The 22,584-nt window shown below is 31.7% G+C and overlaps 3 protein-coding genes across 3 annotated transcripts; 2 read left to right on the plus strand and 1 right to left on the minus strand.

The window, feature by feature from the left end:
* The first annotated feature begins 9,079 nt into the window (after positions 1-9,079).
* Positions 9,080-9,908, plus strand: LOC148543632 (F-box/FBD/LRR-repeat protein At1g16930-like). The gene is made up of 2 exons (XM_088498608.1): positions 9,080-9,247; positions 9,438-9,908. Exons 1-2 carry the CDS (start codon positions 9,080-9,082, stop codon positions 9,906-9,908), a joined length of 639 nt encoding a protein of 212 aa, XP_088354734.1.
* LOC148543633 (uncharacterized) lies at positions 9,741-11,247 on the plus strand. Its single transcript, XM_088500453.1, has 3 exons — positions 9,741-10,496; positions 10,584-10,772; positions 10,914-11,247. The coding sequence occupies exons 1-3, from the start codon at positions 9,996-9,998 to the stop codon at positions 11,112-11,114; spliced, it is 891 nt and encodes a 296-aa protein (XP_088356579.1). The 5' UTR covers positions 9,741-9,995; the 3' UTR covers positions 11,115-11,247.
* A 4,841-nt stretch (positions 11,248-16,088) lies between these two features.
* Positions 16,089-17,084, minus strand: LOC107619380 (dof zinc finger protein DOF3.1). Its single transcript, XM_088500635.1, has one exon. The coding sequence runs from the start codon at positions 16,942-16,944 to the stop codon at positions 16,246-16,248; it is 699 nt and encodes a 232-aa protein (XP_088356761.1). The 5' UTR covers positions 16,945-17,084; the 3' UTR covers positions 16,089-16,245.
* Positions 17,085-22,584: the final 5,500 nt, after the last annotated feature.

The following is a 22,584-nucleotide window of genomic DNA, read 5'->3' on the forward strand; positions in this document are numbered from 1 at the left end:
ACTCAAACAAACACTAAATATATGAAAAATGTAAAAATTAATTTAAAAACAAGATTTTTTTAATTTGATTTATAAATAAAATAAAAATTAAATTTTTTAAAAGAATTTAACTAATTTACTTGGAGTTGTTTTAAAATAAGAAAGAATTCAACCCATTTTTCTCTCTTTTGGCCCGTGTAAAGTGAAAGCGTAAAATTAGGAGTGTCAAAAATCTCCAGGAAGTGGGGATCCCCGCAAGGCTTGCTCCGAATGGGGTTTCAATGGTGGAAAATTTTTTCGTGGGAATGGGATGAGGAGCGAAATTCTCTCAAGACAAGCGCGGGGATCCGAGCGGGGATCCCCGTCCCATCCCCAATAATTCTCCGAATTTTTTATCTTACTTAATTATCCTTACTTTATTTCTAATATAGGGATTCTTTTAATAATTTTACTCATTGAAAAAACCTAATGCTATTGTTCAAGATTTTATTTTATGGACTATAATTTGCTATGTTATATTTCTGGACTTATAATCTTGGATAAGATATATTTGTGTGTTTGAAATAATATTTTATACTTTGTTTTTTTATTTTTTTGATATTTTTATTATAATTTTCATATGAATGTTAAATATAAGGAGATGGAAAATGGCCAATAAGTAATAGCTCAAATGGCATAGTCTCCCCATACTCAATTAAGAGGTTGCGGGTTCGAGTCTCATATCTTTGGTAAAAAAAAAAAAGAAGATGAAAAATGGGACTCCGTAAAGAATGCTGAAAACACAAAAAATGAGATGGAAACAATTATTCTCCCATAACAGAAAATGGAACAGAAATGAAAATTAATTCTAGGAGCGAAAACGAAAAACCGAAATCTAATCCAAAACTTCCAATTCTTCTAGCTCATTTATTTCACATCATCTTTACAAAAAGGAACCATGTTTCTACACTCTTCAAATTACCCCAAACACATTCTATTGGAGAAGTTAAGTTTATTTTTTCACCTCCTCTTTTTTTTTCTGTTATTGAAAAATTGAAATTTATTTTTTAGTGATAAAAAGGATAAAGTCTGACGCTTTTTATTTTTTATATTGAGCTGACAATAGTATTTATTTGGTGGATGGATTGTTAGGTGTTAAGTGACTTCGTGTAATTTGAAATACAAAAATCGAAAGATTTGGAGAGTTTGATTTCTGAAAATTATATAAATAGGACTATTTGATTTTCAAAGTACAAAAGTCAGAATCTTTAATTTTTGAAATTTATTTTTTTTATTAGAAAAAAAATTAAAAATTAGTATATGTTTGGGTGTCATTATTTTGATAAAAAAAATTTTTTTAATGAAAAATATTCTTTTTTTTTATGTTTAGTTTGTTTGATAAATTTCTGATAGTAAAAATAAAAATACTAGAAAAATAAAAAAAAATTATTTTTTTTGAGAAGTTACAATTTATATTTTTTTAAAGATTTTTTTTTTTTAAAAAAAGATGTTTTGTAATCATTGATAGACAAAAATATCCTTACTAAAATTTTGAAAAGACATTATATTTTTTACCCCCTTTCTTTCATTAATAAATGTACTACATTAATATTCAAATTATGTAATATTTTAAAATAAAATCTTTAATGATTTGATATAAAATATAATCATATACGAAGATAAAAAAAATACTAATATCAATATATATATATATATGTTCCAGGGCTTACCTAGAACCGGACGGTGGTTGGACTTGTTTGTGAGGCCCAAGCACAGGAGGAGTGTGGTTTCCGACTTGGTTTACATCTGGGAACTGCCTCCGAGTTGTGTGTTCCAAGAGATGGGGGGTGGTACCTGCAAAGATACTCTGATGCCTAAGTCAGCATGGGGTTAAGCAGGTTTAGAATGTATTGGAACTTAGAAATACCTGAGGAGTGTCAGGGTATTTATAGTGGTGATCCAATAACCACTATTGGAGTAGTGCTACCTTTTTAGGTGGATAACCATCCCTTTATCTAGGGATTGTTGGGATATGGCTTCTAGAAGTGGGTTGAGAGATTTTAGGGGCAGTTACTTATTTGAATAAGTGTTATCTGTCAGCTATCTCTTGAGCCCGACTTCTTTGGAAAGAAGTCTGTGTTGAGTCCGACCTCTTCTAAAGAGGTCGGTGAATAACGAAGGCCAATCTTTGGATTGGGTCTTTTGGTGTATTTGGACCTGGGCCTTAGTGTTGGGCCAGTGTATGAACAGTGCCCCTACTCGAGTTCAATCTCTTTTTCTTAAGAGTTGGATTCGAGTATTTGAACTTGGGCTTGTAGGCTCTGTATGATTGGTTTTAGCACATCTTGCTTAACCAAAGAATATTTCTTGTCCTAGTTTCATACAACTCGTTCAATTCGAGTTGTTTTGAGAATACATGACTTGTTTTAATACAAATCACCTTTCTGAAACTTATTCTGATTTCTTACGACTTGTTTTGATACAAATCGTTTATTTCAAAACTCGTAATTATTTTTTAGTATAACCTCATCTAGCTCGTTCGATGCGAGTAGTTTCAAGGTCTTACGATTTGTTTTATTTCAAATCGTTTAATTAAAACGTGGCTATTTCTTGATCTAATTTCATACAACTCATTTAAATTCGAGCTGTTTGCTTAGGACTTCACAACTTGTTTCAAGTACAAATTATTTATTTTGAGTCCTTTTAAAGTACCAGATCATCTTTATAACCATCGGACTTTGTTGCTTTATCCATTATGCCCCTGCTCGAGGTCGAGCTTTATGAAGTCGGACTCGAGCAATCAAGCAGAAAGGATTTTTGAATGAAGCCTTTTTTTGTTGAACTCATTCATTCTGAGTTTATAGATGACTTGTTTTTTATACAAGTCACTTTTTTGAAGCACAACTCGTTATATATCAAGTTGTTTTGTGCAATTTGTTTTAATACAAATTGCTTAGATCATATGGTTATTTTTTACTCGATTTTGTTCAACTCATGGGCTTGAGTTATTTTAAATCATCAAGCCGTATTATAACCATTGGACACCAATTTGTACCTCGTCGCTTTATCCGAGCGACCATTGAAAATGTCAGCTCGTGATTTTTGCGCTTTATCGAGCATAAATTAGCGCCTTAGGTGAATGGATTATATGCTTATTCCCTCCCCTTTCTAGTTTTTATAAGGTTGTCATCCTTGTGTATGATGCAACTTGTTTTATCCAAGTTGTTTTGGAGGATAGTTTTTACGTTTCAATTTTGTTCAAAAACGTTTACAATTCTTCCTTTTTAACTCGTTTCTATACGAGTCATTTTGTTGAAGTGATTCATTTTGATACAAATCACTTTTTAATGCTTTGCTTTAATGATTTGTTTTGATACAAATCATTTTTAAAGCTTTGCTTTTAGATAGACACGACTTGTGCTTGACACAATTTCGTTGAAAATATGGTTGACTGGCATAACTCGGTTAATCCGAGTTATCCTTATGTTGTTGTGAATACTAGAACGAGTTTTCTTGGAACAACTTGTTTTTGTGAAATTGTTCCATTTTATACGACTAGGTCGTTTATTTTTAGAACTTGTAGAGATGAGATCGTGGGCTTGAGATTTTGTACGATCCATTTGTTATCTGTGTGGATCAAGTTGTTAGATCGTATTTATGCCTTGAGGGGCATATTTAGTTAAGTTACTTTTGCGACTTGTTCTAAACACAACTTTTTCAACTCGTTTGGTCCGAGCTGTTTTGAGGTGTTTTCTTTCCAATTCGTATATGTAACTTCTTTCCACCAATTGGTTCCTCGTCGCTTCATCCAGGCGATTTCTATATGATCGGCCCGTGATTTTCGCGGTTTATCGAGCTTCAATTGGTGTGTGTTAATTGTAGAAAATCAATTTTCATAAGAAATTGTATTATCTCCTTATGTTGGAGGTGTGTCGCGACCTGGGTAGTTTATCACCTTTGAGGTCGGACACTTTGTAGTAGCCCTTTTCTAAGATCTCAGTAATCTTGTAGGGTCCTATCCTTTTTGTTGTCAGCTTTCCTTCGCCCGAACTCAGTAGCCTGATATTTTTTCTTATCAAGATGAGGTATTTTGCGGCGAATCTCGTAGTCATCCTTTGTCTCAAGAGCTCTTTCCTTATTCGAGTTTGCTCTCGAATTTCCGGAAGGGAGTCAAGCTTTTCTTTTTGAACTTGAATGTTATCCACTTCATTGTAGAATTTCTCTAAACCTCTTTTCTTATCTGAGTTTGCTCTCAGAATTCTGGAAGGAGGTCGAGTTCTTTCTTCGTGCTCTGATATCACTGTAGAATGTTGTCTTTGATTTTTAATAATTTTGGACTTAGCTTTCATGATAAACCAGTGCCCCTACTCGAGGTCGAGCTTCATAAAGTCAGACTCGAGTATTCAGTCATGCCATTCTTGAATCTTACTATTTGTTGCTATGTGACTTTTACAAGTTATTTTGGACTCTCTTTTTGGGAGGTCGGATAACTTGTTTTATACTTGTTGTGTCAACTTAGTAAGGTCGGATACTTATCTCTTGGCTTGAGGAGGCATTCTTATAAATCGCCATCCTTTCTCAATTTGTTTTAAACAAATTGTTGTGAGGTCGGGTTTACATCCTCTTCGTGTTGATGTTTGATTATGATCATGTTGTCCTTAAGTTATTTGTGCAATTCGTTTTAGGTTTGCCCCTTGCCAGCTTGATTTAGTACAAGTGGCTTAATGAGGTCGGACCACGATTTGCATTTATAACTTCTTACACCACTTTGGATCTCGTCACTTCAAGTCAGGAAAAGTGTGCATTAGGGAGTAAGGTGCGCTTTTCTAGCTGTAGTATCCCTTTTGTTGTAGACATGGCACAATCTAGGTAGATTGTTTTCGAGTAAGTCGAGTATGTTGTAGTAGTTCTTTTTCAAGTCTTAAGTGACTTTGTTGGATCTTTTCATTTTGGTGTTGGCTTTTTTTCGTCCGATTTTGGTCCGATGTCATTTTGGAAGACGAGGTTGTCAGTTGAGAAATTTCTCCGTATGACCTTCTCATGGCCATTTATGCTTGGGATCTGGTTCTCGAAGTTGTACCTCAAGAAAGAAGTCGAACTTTTCTTTATAAGCTCTAAGCCTGTCTGACCTTGTTGTAAAGTCTGACCTTTAAAAGAGGTCGGACTTTTCTTTGTGAGCTCTAAAAGAGGTCGGATTTTCCTTTATAAATTCAGAGATTTTGACCTCATTGTAGTCTGACCTCTAAAGGAGGTCGGATTTTCTTCGTAAGCTCTTAAAGGAAGTCGGATTTTTATTTGTAGACTTGAATCCCCAGAAGAGGTTAGATTTTTTTCATAAGCTTGGATCCTTAGAAGAGGTCGGATTTTTCTTTTTAAGCTTGGAAAGAGGTCGGACTTTCTTTCTAAGCTTGGAGTTTTTTGACCTCATTGTAGACTCTGATTTTTAAAAGAAGTCGGAATTTCTTTCTGGTAATCTTCGAGATTTTCGACTTCATTGTAGAGTTGATCATGAAAGAGGTCGAATTTTTTCACAAACTCCAAAAAGAGGTTGGGTTTTTCCCTTGTCGGCTCTGAAGAGGTCGGATTCTTCTGAGCAAATGAGGTTTTAGACCTCATTTGTAGAGTCTAACCTTTAAAGAGGTCGGACTTTTACTTCATGAGCTCTCTAAAAGAGGTCGGATTTTCTTTGTGAGCTCCAAACTTATCCGACATTGTTGTAAAGTCTGACCTTTAAAAGAGGTCGGACTTTTCTTCATGAGCTCTCTAAAAGAGGTCGGATTTTCTTTTTGAGCTCCCGGCTCATCCGACCTTGTTGTAAAGTCTGACCTTTAAAAGAGGTCGGACTTTTCTTCATGAGCTCTCTAAAAGAGGTCAGATTTTCTTTGTGAGCTCCCAGCTCATCCGACCTTTGAAGAAAAGTCTGACCATCATCCCCTCCAATGAAGACTGGGACTTTGTCACCCTGACTTTCTTTTTTCTTTGGATCGGATTCCAGTTTTCTTCCTGGAAGACATCCATCTTTATTGGTGTGCAAACAACATCAAATTCTACCACAGGAATATTTCTTTCCATATTCATTGGCAGTGATGTAATTTGTGAGCAACCAACGAAAGATGTACCATGAGAATTTTTTGTGTTTTTTGTGTTATTCACTGCTCTGTTGTAATTGACATGTGAATCCACTGAAGAAAAAACTGGATTCATCACTTCGTTGTCGGATTGGGTTGCATTCAGATTGGCTGATGCTGTGTATTTGGAACATGCAACTGCTCCATTCCATGAGTGGGTATCATAGATTTTTTCGAGATTGTAAGTTGGCACAGATGTCATTGTCCATCCTATTTCACGAAGAGGTTGGGATTAGTCACGTTCCCTTTTCCTCTTTTTTTTTTCACGTAACTTCTTTTGCCAATTGAATTTTCTGAATTGAAAATTCTTTTATTCAATTGGCTTTCGAGTTCATTTTTTTTTCACGTAACTTCTTTTGCCAATTGAATTTTCTGAATTGAAAATTCTTTTATTCAATTGGCTTTCGAGTTCGTCTTTTTTTTTTTCACGTAACTTCTTTTGCCAATTGAATTTTCTGAATTGAAAATTCTTTTATTCAATTGGCTTTCGAGTTCGTCTTTTTTTTTCACGTAACTTCTTTTGCCAATTGAATTTTCTGAATTGAAAATTCTTTTATTCAATTGGCTTTTGAGTTCGTCTTGGTTTGCTTTCTACAATGGCCTTGGGAAGGTGCTTTCTTCTCTTTTGTTTAATCCAATTTAACTGTAGAAGTAGAATCATCATCCCTATTTGATAACCTCTGCCCATTGGGAGAAGTTTTTACGGAATTTTTGGTATCCATAGAAACTGTATTCCAGTTTCTTTTTAACATGCTTGCATCTTATTCATGTCGAGTGGTTGTCTGACTATGTTGTTGATCATCCGCCATTATCAAGAGTTGAGCTCCAGGTCCCCGGCAACGGCGCCAATGTTCCAGGGCTTACCTAGAACCGGACGGTGGTTGGGCTTGTTTGTGAGGCCCAAGCGCAGGAGGAGTGTGGTCTCCAACTTGGTTTACATCTGGGAGCTGCCTCCGAGTTGTGTGTTCCAAGAGATGGGGGGTGGTACCTGCAAAGACACTCCGATGCCTAGGTCAGCATGGGGTTAAGCAGGTTTAGAATGTATTGGAACTTAGAGATACCTGAGGAGTGTCAGGGTATTTATAGTGGTGATCCAATAACCACCATTGGAGTAGTGCCACCTTTTTAGGTGGATAACCGTCCCTTTATCTAAGAATTGTTGGGATATGGCTTCTAGAAGTGGGTTGAGAGATTTTAGGGGCAGTTACTTATTTGAATAAGTGTTATCTGCCAGCTATCTCTTGAGCCCGACTTCTTTGGAAAGAAGTCTGTGTTGAGTCCGACTTCTTCTAAAAAGGTCGGTAAATAACGAAGGCCAATTTTTGGATTGGACCTTTTGGTGTATTTGGACCTGGGCCTTAGTGTTGGGCCAGTGTATGAACAATAAATAAATAAATATATATATATATATATATATAAAGGTTGAAAGAATATTATTTCATGGAATTATTCTACGCATTCAACAAGGTTGTCACGTTTTTATCTTTTACCCTTTTTTCTTCATGTTATTATTATTATTTGTTTTCTTTTCATATTGTTTCCGTCTTCAATTATGCTTTCTTTTATTTTTTTTACCCTTTCTTCTTCATATTAATATTATTTACTTTTTTTTTATATTATTTCCGTCTTCATATCACTTTAAGTTATTATTTTTTATTTTTATTTTTTTTGTTATCTTTTTTTCATATTGCGTTCATATTGTTTCCGTCTTTATATTAATTTTTTATTTTTTTATCATTTTGTTATTATTAATTTGTTATCATTTACGTTATTATTATTTGGTTTTTTTATTATAGTACTTTATTTTTATTTAGTGTGTTATTATATTCACTGTTATTATTTGGTTTCATTAACGTTATACATTATAAAATTTGATATAATTTATAATTTATATAGTATGGCGCCAAAACTAAATTCAAGAAGTTCTAATCAAATGAATATTGAAAACGAAGATGCAACAAATAAAAGAGAAGTAGAAATTATAAAAATAAAATGAGATAATTGAAATACTGAACTATTTTTGATTATCTGTGCAAAAGAGATACGAGATGGTAATAGGCCTAATAAACATGTCAATAAAATTGGATGGAAAAATCTATAAAAAAAAATTTAGAGAGAGAATAAGACTCTCGATATGTGTATAAACAATTAAAAAATAGATGAGATGCTCTTAAATCTTATTTTTAATTATGAAAGAAATAAAAAATAATATAAGAGATCAATTATCGGATCAAATGAATTAGTAAATAATTATTTTCCTTTTATTATTATTAATAAACTCTTTTATGATTTTTTTTTGGTGACTTAAACTCTTTTATGATTGAATACCTTTTTAAGTAATTTTATTATTATAAAAATATTTTTATTTTTTTTATTCAAATAATAACATCTTTTAAATAAGTATTTTTAAATAAAATATCCAAATATCAAATTATTTTTATATCTTTTAAAAAAATTTATTTAAAATTTTTTTTCGAAAATAGGGCCAAGCAAACCCTTCCAATATTTGAGTCATCTCAATTTCATAGAGAAAAAAAAATTAGCCGACTCCCTTGTGGTTTCTTTTTTATGTCTTAAATCTATTTCAAACATTATTTCACTTCACATAATGCTTGAAATAATAATAATAACAATAAATAGAAAATTTTTTTGATGGAGATCTACATAGGTTCCCACATTGATCTTTTATATTATTATTATTATTATTATTATTATTATTATAGTATTTTATGAGTTTGAATTGGGGAATTTTGGGTCATGATGAAAATTTGATTAATATTTTATGAATTTTACTATGAAAAATCTCATCACTGTAGTTAGTTGAAAAGTCATTCATAGTCATAGATCTCTCGCTTCCAAGATGAATCATTTTGATAATAAAAATGTAATTAATACGTGCGTTTTTTTGTTTGCTTTCTTTCTTCGCAATTTACGAATGGCAATGTATCCGTCTATGATATTATACTTCCTATTAGTACTGAAGCTGGGAAAAAATGGACCAAATATCTGGTTTGACAGAAGCTATACTTCATGACATTCTCGCAAGACTTTCGGATAGAGATTCTGCCAGCACTAGTGTTTTATCAAAGGCTTGGAGAGAAACATGGTCTACGTTTCCGATATTGTCTATTTGCAGCGATCAACCTTTTAGGAGTCAAGATGTAACGCTAAACAATTATATCAAACTAGACAAAGTTATTGACTATGTTGGGAGAAGAGGAGTGTTAGGAGCTAGCAATTTTTATGATTTGTAGCCATTAAGTAGCCATCAATGATATTTTTAATGGTGTGAGATTTCATCCAATGGTGTGGAATTATTCATTTTTCTTTAGCTGGTTATATGCTTGTCAGAATTTAATAAAGTTGCTGACTCCTAGACTTTTCCATGGGAGAAAAGCGCTCCGTGACCTAGGCATAGCAATCAAAGAATTCAAGCTTATCATGGACTATGTAGACCATAAGTATATGGCCCACCGTGTTGATCTATGGATGAAGATGGCTATTGAAAGTGGTGGCGAAGTATTACATTTACAGCTTGGCCTCCCTGGTGGCTTTGTATTGGGAGACAGTGTGGACAGGTTTTATGAGCTTCCACTCAGTATCATTGAATCCAAATCACTTACTAAGTTGGTGTTGATGGGACGAATCAGATTTGAGCAAGCATTCCTCACCCATTCCATCAAGCTTTACTCATTGAGAATAATAACTCTATATAGACTACTTTTTGCACATGAAGGGATTATAGATCATCTCATTTTTCATTGTCCTCTAATTGAAGATTTAACCGTGATTGATTGTGCTGTATATAACCCTCTAACTTGAGAAATTCCTCCGGTGTTTGAGTTCAGTTCTGTGGAATCACTATTCTTGCATGGTTTACATAAGCTCAAGAAAGTTAATGTTAAAGGAATGCAGGAAGTATATATTGATGCTCCAAATCTTGAGAGCTTAGATTATTGTATTCATCCATATGCATCTTTCAAGCTGAATTTAGATAATTGCACAAATTTGAGATGGTTGCGCTTATGGAATTTGAAGAGCATTGATATTGGAGACAAATGGTTTCTTGAACTATTTTCTAAGCTTCCTTTCCTTGAGAGTTTGAAACTAGGCAATTGCTATATGTCTGAGAGGATTAATATTTCGAGTGCTCAACTCAAGGTCTTGAAGTTATCACACTGCTCTAACTTGCAGGAGCTTAACATTGATGCTCGAAATTTATTATCATTTGCCTATGAGGGAAACCACCCACCTGGTCTATCTTTTCAGAAAAGTTCTAATCAATTGGAAGTCAATAGTTTTAGCATTGTGGATTTTCCGAACCTTTGTAGCTTGAGGAAATTCGTCCAAAACATTAATCCCCAAAGGATTTTGGCATTAATCTCCCTCTTTATCTGTCGCTCACTTCTAGTAAGTATACACTTTCTACTACACTGGTTCATTCTGCTTGTAAATTTGCCTATTTTATTTATTTGTTTGTTTGTCTGAATTCTGTAGAGTAAACCAGAGCAGGGTGCATTCCAAGTTTCATCTATTTCTCCAACTATAAAACGCTTGGAAATACAGTTTTCTCCGAAAGATGAAGCTCTTTATTTCCCTTTTATGAATTACTTGCTTTCAAATTGCTGCCCGAACTTTATTTCAGTTAGTTTTTGCTCTCATGTTCATAGTAAAGCATTCATTGAGGTATGTCATTTTCCTCCAATAATTTTCTGAGTCTTGCATTTACAACAGTACTTCCATCCCAGTAGTGACTGCATTTGTGTTTATACTTTTTCATCAATATGTTCTTTCTAACTCCGTTTGTTATTTTGCAAAAAACAACAGTTTTTGTGTGAGATGCTGATGGGTAGCGAGGAAGAGTGCCACTGCAGTTCAAGTAATTCAAAATGTTGGTGGCATGCCTTGAAGAGTGTCAAGGTTCTTTTTACGTTCAAGATTGATGAGAACGCTGACTTTGATACCATGTTAGATGCATTGCCAACATGTTATGCTCATGAAAGAGTTGGTTTTATGTTAGAACTGTAATCTTTCTATTATCAACTGATATACATTACTTATTTGGTAAATTGAGTTTGAGATGTCATATTTGGTACTAACAATAATAGGAGTTATGATTTTGTTGTTTGGGGCCGCTAATATATTGCATAAGGGTTGTTCATATGATGGTGTCAAAATAATGGATTCTAGTAGTTTTATGTTTTGATTTGGGATCAAAATTCTCTAAAATGAGAAGATTAGTAAAATGATAAAATAATAAAGTGAGAAGTTAATTACTCTTAAATTAAAATAATGGATACACATTTTATGAAAGTTATGAAATCAATAATGACTAATTTTTTACTTTAGAAAATTCAAATTCTTTTATTAATATTCTATATTTGAGAATACTCTAAATTTCTATTTTTTTTCATCAGCAATGCAATGTTAGTATTTTTCACCCACATTTATAAGAGGTTACACATAAATACATAATTTATATTTATGTTTACTAAAATTTATACGCATGAAATAATACGGTTTGCACTTATATTTATTAAAATTTATACACATAAAATAATAAAATATATTTGTTAAAGATAATTTAATATTTGAGCTGACCAAATAATAATCAAAATCATTAAAAATTATTGGTCCCTAATATAAGTTGTTTATTTACCGAAAAAAAAAGAGACTTGATCGGAATTCACAATAGCTTCGCTTTTTAATAGTAGATTATAATTTATAACTACACTTTGTGATATTGTCTAGTTTCATGAAAGAAATGGTGTGAGATAGGTATAGATGTGTCATTGGAATTCTTGAAATTGTGTCCTGATGAAGAAATGTATAAGTTTATTCTTAATTTAAGACGCTTAGCTTTGTGTGATGTGTGTACATATAAGGGTAGAAATATACAATTTAGGGGTTTATCTTTTTTATGACACCAGCCAGTAAAATGCATCAAACTCACTTTTCTGGTGAACAATTTTCTTTAATATTGCAACTTGTGTGATTTTTTTGCAGCTGGGGATTCACATGGCCTCTCTGTAGTATATGTTGCTGATTTTCTACTTGATTTTAGGGATATACTTGTAACTGAGAAAATGGATCAAATCTCTGGTTTGCCCAAAATTATACTTCACGACATTCTCTAAGTATGTGTGGTCTAGAAAAGCTTAAAGGAGTTGATGTTGAAGGAATACAGGCGGTTTATATTGATGCTCCAAATCTTGAGAGCTTGTGTTATATTCCTAATAACAGAGATGTGCCTTACAAGCTGGATTTTGATAGTTGCAGAAATTTGAGGCTGTTGTACTCATGGTCTTGGAATAGTACTGTTATTTCAGACCAGTGGTTTCTTGAAATGTTTTCTAAATATCCTTTCCTTGAGACATTGAAATTTGAAAATTGTTCTATTTCTGAGAGTATTAATATTTCAAGTGCTCAACACTCATGAGGATGTTGACTTTAAAACCATGTTAGATGCATTGCCTGCTGCTGGAGAGAAAATCTTTGTTTCAGTTTAGAATTGTAATTTTGTTGTGATCAACTCAGACATGCGTTTTGGAATTGACATTGGACCTAAGCCAAGCTTGATTAAACACATGAAAAGTATCCTTAATTTGCTCGGAGAGCAATTAAAAATGGTGATTTTGTTTCATGCAATGCTTGATATTTTACTTTCATGGGTCATTTTCTTTCCTTCTCTTACTTGAACTGTATACTTTTGATGTAATGTAACTGTTGAAGTACTGAATTGGTTTAAAAGGTACAAAGTTTTCTTATCCTGATAGCAGTGAGAATTAATTGACAATGTTTGGTGTGTTCACTTTTACAGATGAGTTACCGGTTAGGTTAATATAACGTTATCACAAGTTAATAGATTTAACATAATTCATGTACCATTCAAAATTGCTCTCCGCATTTACCACTTGATCACTTTGAAAAGGTTTCATTGTTTCAATGTTAACAATTTATATTCTTTTTTTTTTATAAAAGGTTAACATTTACCAATTGATTATTGCCATTGGCGGCAAGAATTTTAATCTATACAAGCTACTAAACCCAAAATCACTATTGAAGTTGTCTTTAATCATATGAAGTCTCCATCAAAACTAACTCAACAGAGTAACTATTCTTTTAAGTTTTAATATCAAGACCCAAATCTTGAAATCCAAACATCTGTGATTGGCCAAACATGGATATGACTATGAGAGAGTGTAAGCAAAAAATCATCCCTTTTGAATCACCACCTCAGGTACCTAACTTATCTTATAGTTGATATGGACAACATTGAATAGAGGGAAGGAAACAAAGTCATATCTTCTGTCTCAGTCATCTTTGGTTGGCAACAAATGGAAATCCTAGTCAATGGCTTAAATGCCATTTGTCTTTGAAATATGGAAAATTTGAAATTCATATAAGCATGGTATCAATTTGACATTCATTGTTGGGGCGGGTAGATAAGTGAACCATTGACATTTAAATAGTGCTTTATGTTATCTCCACATATTTGGTTCCAAAATTACATCTTTATCTTTCGGTGTGGGGCCAATTTAAGACAATTTTGTCTGAGTATTGTACTTATACGACACTGTGATCATCAGAAATCAGAAGAGAAAATTAAAACTAGATTTTGGTAAATAAAGTAAAAACATTAAAATTAAAAATTAACCCATGTTAAAAAAATGTTATATCTTGCTAATTGAAGTAGAAATATAAAAAATCTTGAAAATTTTAGCCATAAAGACGCCTTTATTTATTTTCTTTTCATTATTTCAGTATCTATATTTATGTTCTGAAGCACTTGCTAAATTACACACTTACATAACTAAATATCATTCTTATTGGACGTTAACTAAATATCATACTTAAATGTCAATATACATACATCAATTATTAGTATTCGAAATGGATAAGTACAAATACTTAATGACAAAGAAAAAAAAAAGAGGTACCCACAGGTTAGTTTAACACCAAGCTACATGTTATATTTAAAATGAAATAAACCCCACACATGTGCCGAATTGTAAATGAAATGGTAACTTAATGGATATAGTGGTCCATAATAAAAAAGCACAGATCATGGAATGTGGACCATGAAGTGTCCACTTGAAAATTAAGCTGATCACACATCCATTAAATAACATACACACCTTGATCACATAACTTTCAATTCAACTTGGATTTGGTTATGGGAGCACATTATGATCTAGAATTTGGTGCATTCATTTGACTCGAGTGAATATTGGCAAAGCCATTGTGTAAATAAACAAATAAATTTAGGTTTTCCTAGAACACTTTTTATAGTATCTAATGAGAAAAATTATTATTAAAAAAGTAAAAAATTTAAGATTTCAATGGATTACCTTAATAAGACTTAATATGCACCTAAGGCTACATTAAAAAGAGAGATTGAGATAAAAGACTAACGCTGAATTAAATTTTTGTATTATGTTTAGTATAAAGTGTATATAACTGAATTATGTTTTAGTATTGTTCATACCCTGGCCCAACGAATAAGGCTCAGGATCCAAATAAAAAGGCCCAACCCAAAGGGTTGGCCTCACCTTTCACCAGATTAGCCGTTACGAAGTCGGAACTAGTCACGACTTGCTCTAAAAAAGTCGGGAACGAGGATTAACTGGCAGATAAGCACTCATTTGAATGAGTAACTGCCCCTAGAATCTCTCTAACCACTTCACGAGCCATATCTTAACTTCCCTAAGATAAAGGAACGGTTAACACCCTAGAAAAGTGGCACTACTCCAACGGTGGTTATTGGCTTACCACTATAAATACACTGACACCCCTCAGGTATCTCTAAGTCCCAATACTCTCTAGACCTGCTAACCCCTTTGCTGACTTAGGCATCGGAGTGTCTTTGCAAGTACCACTCCCCATTCACTCATACTCACAAGTCGGACGGAGGCCCCCAAGGCGCAGACCCTGACAAAGGCTTCCTCCCTCAGACGATTGGACCAACCAGCGCCATCCAGCCCATTAATCTCCGGTTACCTACCGTAACAAGTATCTTGCTTAATTTAAAATATTTTAGTATCCTGCACGAAAATAAAGAAGAGGAGAAAGAAAAGAGAAAAACACGGAAGTCACAACGACTAGCAACTCCGATGATGATGACAAAATGGTCCCAGCAACAACGATGAGGTCACTACTTGAGGAGAGTGAGTGTCCAGAGGAAGCACAAAGAAGAAAGTCCTAACTAATTTTCACCAAAAAAGTAGAGTTAGATTTGCAAGTTTTGATTGAGGGTATTTTAGGAAACAAATTTTAATAAAATTTTAGTTTTTGTCTTCAAAAATTTTAATCTCTTGAGTCTTTATTTTTTAGAAGTACTGAAGAGACTAAAATTAAAATTTTAGTTCCAATCTCAAAGAAACGAATATAATACTAAATTTTAGTCATTCTCTTTCAATATCTCAAAACAAACACTAATCTAATTGACGTGGAGTTATACTAAAGAATACATAAAATAAAAGAAACAACAGGCAAGGGGTATGTTTGAACTTTGAACATTGAAGTTTGAACCATGTGTGTTTGTTTTCAAGCTCCATTGATAAGGTACAAAACAAGACATAACATCAAAACAGGGTACTTTTGGATTTTTCCAAGATCTTCCCTCACATTCCCTCAAATATCTAAATAATGAACAATCACTTACTTGGATGCTTCAAAAGCTATGCCAAAAACACATACCAAATAATTAATTACATGAAATGACAAGCATTTGATCCAATAGCATTAACATCCCTCCAAAACTAAATACCCCGCTCAAAAGAAGAAGAAGAAGAAAAAATTAATTGCTTCTCTATACCGTTTTCTTTTCAGTTTCCACAATTCATAAATTTTAGCAACACAAATCACAACCATGCCAAAATGAAACAAAAGTTAAAAAGAAAAGCGAAAAAAAAAAAGGCCATTACCTAGAGGATGCTACTTTAGTAACCTCCTGAATTATGATCCTCCACAGCATGATGCCAACCAACCATAACCATAATCTTGACCAAAACCATATAATATAACCCTTTAAAAAAATAACCATAGTATCTGTATTAAAAATATATAACACTAATCAAACACAATCAAGAAACCCTGATTAAGCCATACAAGGCTCAAACTTTTTTTTAAATCTTCTTTCTCTCTTTCAATTCTGCTTCTACTGAAAGCTTGACCCAGGTGTGTATATTGCAAGATCAGACCAACCATGACCACCACCTCCACCATTATTCCAATAGCTTGAATCACCATTATTCTGAATATCCAAACCCGGGTTTCGACCTGAATCCGGATTCGCGACCAATCCAGAACCCACATTCCCAATCCCACCACCAAATTCACCAATTTTCAGCTCTGACCCATTTGAATTTATACCCTCTAAAATCCCCCCAAAAGGTCCATCTCTTCCCAATAGTGAACTAAAGCTACCACCAATGTTCAACACCCTCTGATCTTGACCAACCGGGTCGGTGCAAGTCCGGGTCGAATCAGACCCGGAACAAATAACGCTATTATTACTATGAGTAGTAATAGAATTGGCTTGTTGTGATGATGATGATGATGAAGGCCGTTTGATGGATGAATTTGAAGTGGAAGATGAAGATGAAGAAGAACGTTTGTGGGTCTTTCTGGTTCCACCACCAACGGGTATGTTCCTCAAGGCGCCACCTTTGGTCCAATACCTTCTGCAATTCTTGCAGTAATGGCGTGGCTGAGAGAGGTTGTAGTTGTTGTAGTAACAGAACTTGGTGTTTGTGGATTCACACCTTGGACACTTTAGTTGTTGTTCTTGTTCTGGGAAGTGTGGTTGTTTCAGCAAGGCTTGTTGGATTTGGAATACTGTTGTTGGATCTTGCATAATTAGGAATGTTCCAAAAAGTTGTATGTTTTTGTGATGATTTTGTTGGAAAATGAAATGGGGTTTTGGGATTGGATTGATTGAGCACAAAGTTGAAAACTTTGGAGGATGTTGAGGCCTTTTGGGAAGAGAAATATGAACTCAATCTATAATGCTTTAAAAGCACCACCCTTTTCTTTCTTTTGTGTTGAAAATGAAATTTGGTTTGGACTAATTTGGAAACAAAGTTGTAACCTTTTAAGGGAAATGAGAAAGAAGCTATGAAGTAAAGGGATAATAAGTATGCAAAGATCTAGGAAATTGAGGTGTTGAGGAAAAATGGGGTTGTTTGTTAACTTAGCTTTTGAAGATGTGAAGCGGCAAAAAGTAATAACCACTAAGGAGGAGAAGTTACAAAGAGGACAAAAGGGTGGAATTCTTTCTTTCTTTCACTTTCTCTTTTTCAGGCACTGAAATGGCGTTTTCAGCAGAAGAGAGCAAAACACATTAGAAGTTTCCTATCTAGAAGGAAAATTCCAAAGGAGAAAAAGCTAGATATATATGTTGATGGGAGAAAGTGCTAAATAGAAGAATGATTAGTTTTGAAAGTGTATGAATATGGTGGTAGTGAGAATTGGAAGTGGAATGGGGAGAAAGAGTAGAGAAGAGGAGATTGGTCTGAAAATGTTGATGGAGATGGAATTGAAGAGGAAGCTGAGTTTTTATCCGCGTGAGAGTGATGACAAGCTCAGACTTCAAATAGAAAACACATATTTTGCTGCCAATTTTGCTAGGTAATATAAACAATGTTAATAATGAATTTTAAAATTTAACGGTATAAAGTAAAAAAAATACTTTATTTTTAATTTATCTCCTAAACTCTAATATTAAAATAACTATTTATATACTTAATAAATTGAATATTTAATCGTTATTAACTATATTACTATACATAAATAAATCGAATCAAAAGAAATAACCATCTAATTAAGAATAATCAATATAATTATTTGTATATCTATTAAATTAAATATCTGACACATTTATTATTTACATTATTTAATATTATTATTATTATATTTTTCTATTTTGCTGTGTATTAATTAATTTCTAAAATTTTTAATAATATATTTATGTATAAATATATATAATTTAATTTATTTTTTATATATATTTATATTTTAATATATATTTTATACTGATAATTAATTTTAATATACGTGGAATATAACTTTTTCTCTCTCACGTTACTGTTCACTTGAAAGGATTGGTCCATTATTTTTTGGTTTATTGATTGCTCACATTATTTTTTCACTTTTTAATAAGTAATTTTAAAATATTTGTTAAAAACTTAAAATTATCACAAATCAATGTTTTTAATTTTTTCGTTGACAAATACATCATAAAACATTTAATTTTAGTCATAAGAGTTTAGAATATGGAATCAATTTTTTTTATTCAATATTGTTTTTACATTTTTTTTGTAAACAACTCAAAATACTCTTATGTATTGATGGTATTCTTTATTTTATTGGCCAATTGTTGATTTTTTTTTAATCCTATCAAAATTGAATTGTTTATATATTATTATCCTTATAAACTAGAAAAAAATATTAGAGAATTAAATTTTTTTAACTAATAATTATTTAACAAAATAATTAGATACTCAAAAATTAATAAAATTTTTTAAAATATTAATTAATTATTAACTAAAAAATTGAATCAAGAAAATAAGTAAGAGTACACTAGGAAATTGCATCTTCACTAATTCTTAAAATGAATCAACAATAAATAATTGGATATAGATATAGACATAGACATATAGTATTGGCATGTTAAAACATTTATACCTTTTAGAATTAAATCTGTCTCTTACTCTCGATATATGTAAGTTGCTCATTCTTACACTTCATATTACATTTATCTTGTAAATTGTAATACCTTTTTAATAAAGAAAGCATTTAGTTTTGACATTTAAAAGCATGTTAACTTTATTACAATTTTGACTCTTTACTTTCAATAATCAATTGAGTATTTGAGAGAATGAGGAATAATCAATACTAGATGGTTATCAAGGTTGCACTCTTGCACCCACTATTATCCCTAAAAGTGCATTGATAAAAAAAAGTATTGACATAAGAGTATCTATAATTTCTAGGAGAGTATTAAAAGGTCAATTAAAAAACAACAAACATCCTCATGCTAACAAACAAAGTCATAACCAGCATGTCTATATATATATATCAACAATGCTAGGAACCAAGAAAATACCAGCTAAAAATTAATCAAATGTCTTTGGGTGAATTTAAAACTTCTACGTGAATAGTATTTATACTAGGTATTAGGATGTTTCTTCTATTAAGTATCAGAATATTTTTTTTTCATACTAAATGGATGTTCTTTTATATATTTTATAAATTTTTTTATATACTAAGAATTGGAATTGTTGGAAGCAGAGTTTCATGATTCCTGTCCCTATTTCTCCAACGTATCATTCAAAATTTTAATTTGGTGTGAGAAACAATTAATATCAAATATTATAAATTAAAAACAAATAAAATTAATTAAATATAATTATAAATTAGTTAAATTGTTTACTTTTTGGCTGATCATCTCTTGGTTCCATATACTTTTCCTATATATATTACATTTTCTAAAGCAATTTTCAAATCACATAAATTAATTTAAGAATGAAACTAAAAGTAATAAAAGTGTCAAATAAATAAATATATAAGAAAAACATTGTAAGAATTAGTTTGTGAAGCTCATGGATTGTCTTTGTTAAACTAGTAACCTACCAACCACAAATGACAACGATCAATTATTATTATGTGCTCAAACAGTAACCCACTATTTAAAAGAATTATGAATACATGTATAAAAGAATTTTAGAAACAAGGAAAATATATGTTTTTAGAATTATAAAAGAAATACAAAATTTACTTATATTAACTTGATCGTCAAATATTTTTTATAAGTACCAACATTCATTCCGTGTTTTTCATGGTTTAAACTTTAAAGTATATTTCATCCATGTAAAAGTGGACAAACTTCATGAGAGCTAGACGAGTCATACATGAAGGGAGATTAATTAAGTAATAGCAGTTATCAAATTTAAGGATTAAATTGATGAACAATTAAAAATTTCATGGCTAAATTGATTGTTAAAATCGAAAGCCGTTGAAGCTTGTAGAAGCTAGTGTTGAATTGAAAATATGTTTGTTGCATTTCCAATATTCGCATATTGGTTGCGTTGAGTTACCGTCACCCCAAAACCCTGCGCTGGAAGCACGGCCAGTGTTACCCGCAACACGTGGCTGAACCCCACTGAAGAGATCATTTGCACTTGGTGCGATGCCCTCCATTGACATCTCTACACTAAGCTTTCATGGGCTCATGCCCTCTATTCCTATGATGTTCAAAATATCTAGCTGGGTGCCTTTCATTGGTGCCTTGGTGGTAATGTTTTTTACTCATGCTTTTCATGTAAAAATTTGGTGTTAATCTATCTAGGCATTTTCTCGTGCTTCTTTTTTATATTAACATGATGTTAGTGAGTGATGAATTACATACTTAACAACAAATAATCACTTTGATATTAAAATATTAGTTTGTTGATAAAATAATAGAATTTAATTTTGATGCCGTGTAAATTATTTGTATAATTATTTTTTGGATAATCATTCACGCGATAAATATAAAAAATAATTATTTTTATTGATATAATAATATCTAATAAAATTATACTTGTAAAATTACTTTACAGTTTATACTGATAATACTTCAAAATTAAATTCAAAATAATTACTTTCAAAACTTGCTAGTATGTTGTAGCATGTATTATTTATATCTAAAATATATATTATAATTATTATTTTAATTTGTGTATAATGTTTCTTTCTATGTGTGATACAAAAGATCATGTATAAAATATTAGAAGATCATGTATAAGTGAATAAATTAAAAGATCATGTATAAAATATTAAGTGAATTAATTAAAAGATCATGTATAAATTGAGTTGGTTTTTAAAATATTAAACATATCAATTTAATTAGTTTCTAAATGTTAATTTGACTATATGAATTAAATCGATATTTTCGTTAATTTTATGTAGACGTATCACAGATAATCAGTTAATCACTGACATATAAAATAAATTGAAAAAATTTATCACGTGTCATATTTTAAGGTGCCATATAAAAATTAAGCTACAAACCAACTTAAATTGATATTTTTCAAGAATCAACTTAAAATATTAATTTTTTAAGGAATAAATTAATTCATATATAATTTTTTTAGGAACCATTTTAATCATTAATCTTTATAACCACAAAATTTTTTCTAATGGTTAAAAATTATATAAAAATAAAAATAACTAATATTAATATAATTATTCTCATTCTTATATTATTCCGTAAAAATATATAGAAATATTTGTAAATTTTTAACAATGAGTAGTGGCCTAGTGGGAAGGAAATAGTGGGGTTCGGTTAGGGTGGACCCACCATTTTATCATCAGAAATAATTTGAGATGTGTGAATCCAATTCCAGTGGCTATGATTTGATATTGGAATAATGAGGAAGGGAAGGGGCACATACAGTGCTCGTGCGGAACACTGAAGGATTAGTATTATGGTGGGTCCCATCCCCTAAGGACCAGTCACTTGATAATGATGGTGAATCAGTGCCACGTGGACTGTTCCAATTTGAAGTGTGTGTTTCTCACTCCTCACTGAGCCACTCAGCATTGCCCACCTCTTATGTGGTCACAACTTTCATCATCACCACCCATTTCAATTGCATCATCACCACTTCACTGTCTAGTAATTGCTGCAATTATACTATATAATATAATATTTTTTTTTATTCATATTAGAGAGTGTACATAACTACCCCAAAAACAAAAGGAACAAAATGATGGACACTAATGAAGTATTTTCCTTGGTTTGGGGTTGAGGGAGACAAACTTGCTTACATTATTAGTTAGTTATAGTGCCTTCAAGCTAAGAGTACTAATTCAATTAACTCGGACTTTTGGTATGTTTTCTACACTATCCTATATTTTTTTTATGCATATCATGATTTAATCGAATGATATGTATAATTGTATATTTGTATCATTGTATTCATATATGGCTTTGAATCCTTATTAAACTAGTAATTTATAGTTTCGTTTTTTTATAATTCTAAAAATAAATGAAATTAGTCTATATCATTGTCTTATTTCTGTAAATATAGAATGACGGTTAAAGTTAGTATGAGTTAAAATTCTCAAAAATATAAATTATTGGTGATTTTCAAAAATATAAAGAATAAACAAAATAATCATACTATATATATATACACACACTAAAATCAGATCATTAAATATGTTGTGAACACCATATCTAAGAAAATAACAAATTTACATCCTTCTTTTATAATACAAAGCATAATTATATATAAATTAAAAAGTGCATAAAATAACAGAAAAACTAATGTTTATTTTAAAGATATTTAGATTAGATTACTGTTATGAAACCACTCATCCCAAAAGTTTAAGCTGATAGGATATAACCAAAAGAAAACCCTAAAAAGTGAAAAAGAATAGAAAATCAAGCAAACCCAAAAGAGAGGCTCTTGGTTGAGATGGCATGTTAGAGATATAACCATTAATGTTA

The sequence above is a fragment of the Arachis ipaensis genome, chromosome B9, assembly GCF_059453495.1.
Source record: "Arachis ipaensis isolate K30076 ecotype BB chromosome B9, ASM5945349v1, whole genome shotgun sequence".
In the NCBI taxonomy this organism is placed as follows: Eukaryota; Viridiplantae; Streptophyta; class Magnoliopsida; order Fabales; family Fabaceae; genus Arachis; species Arachis ipaensis.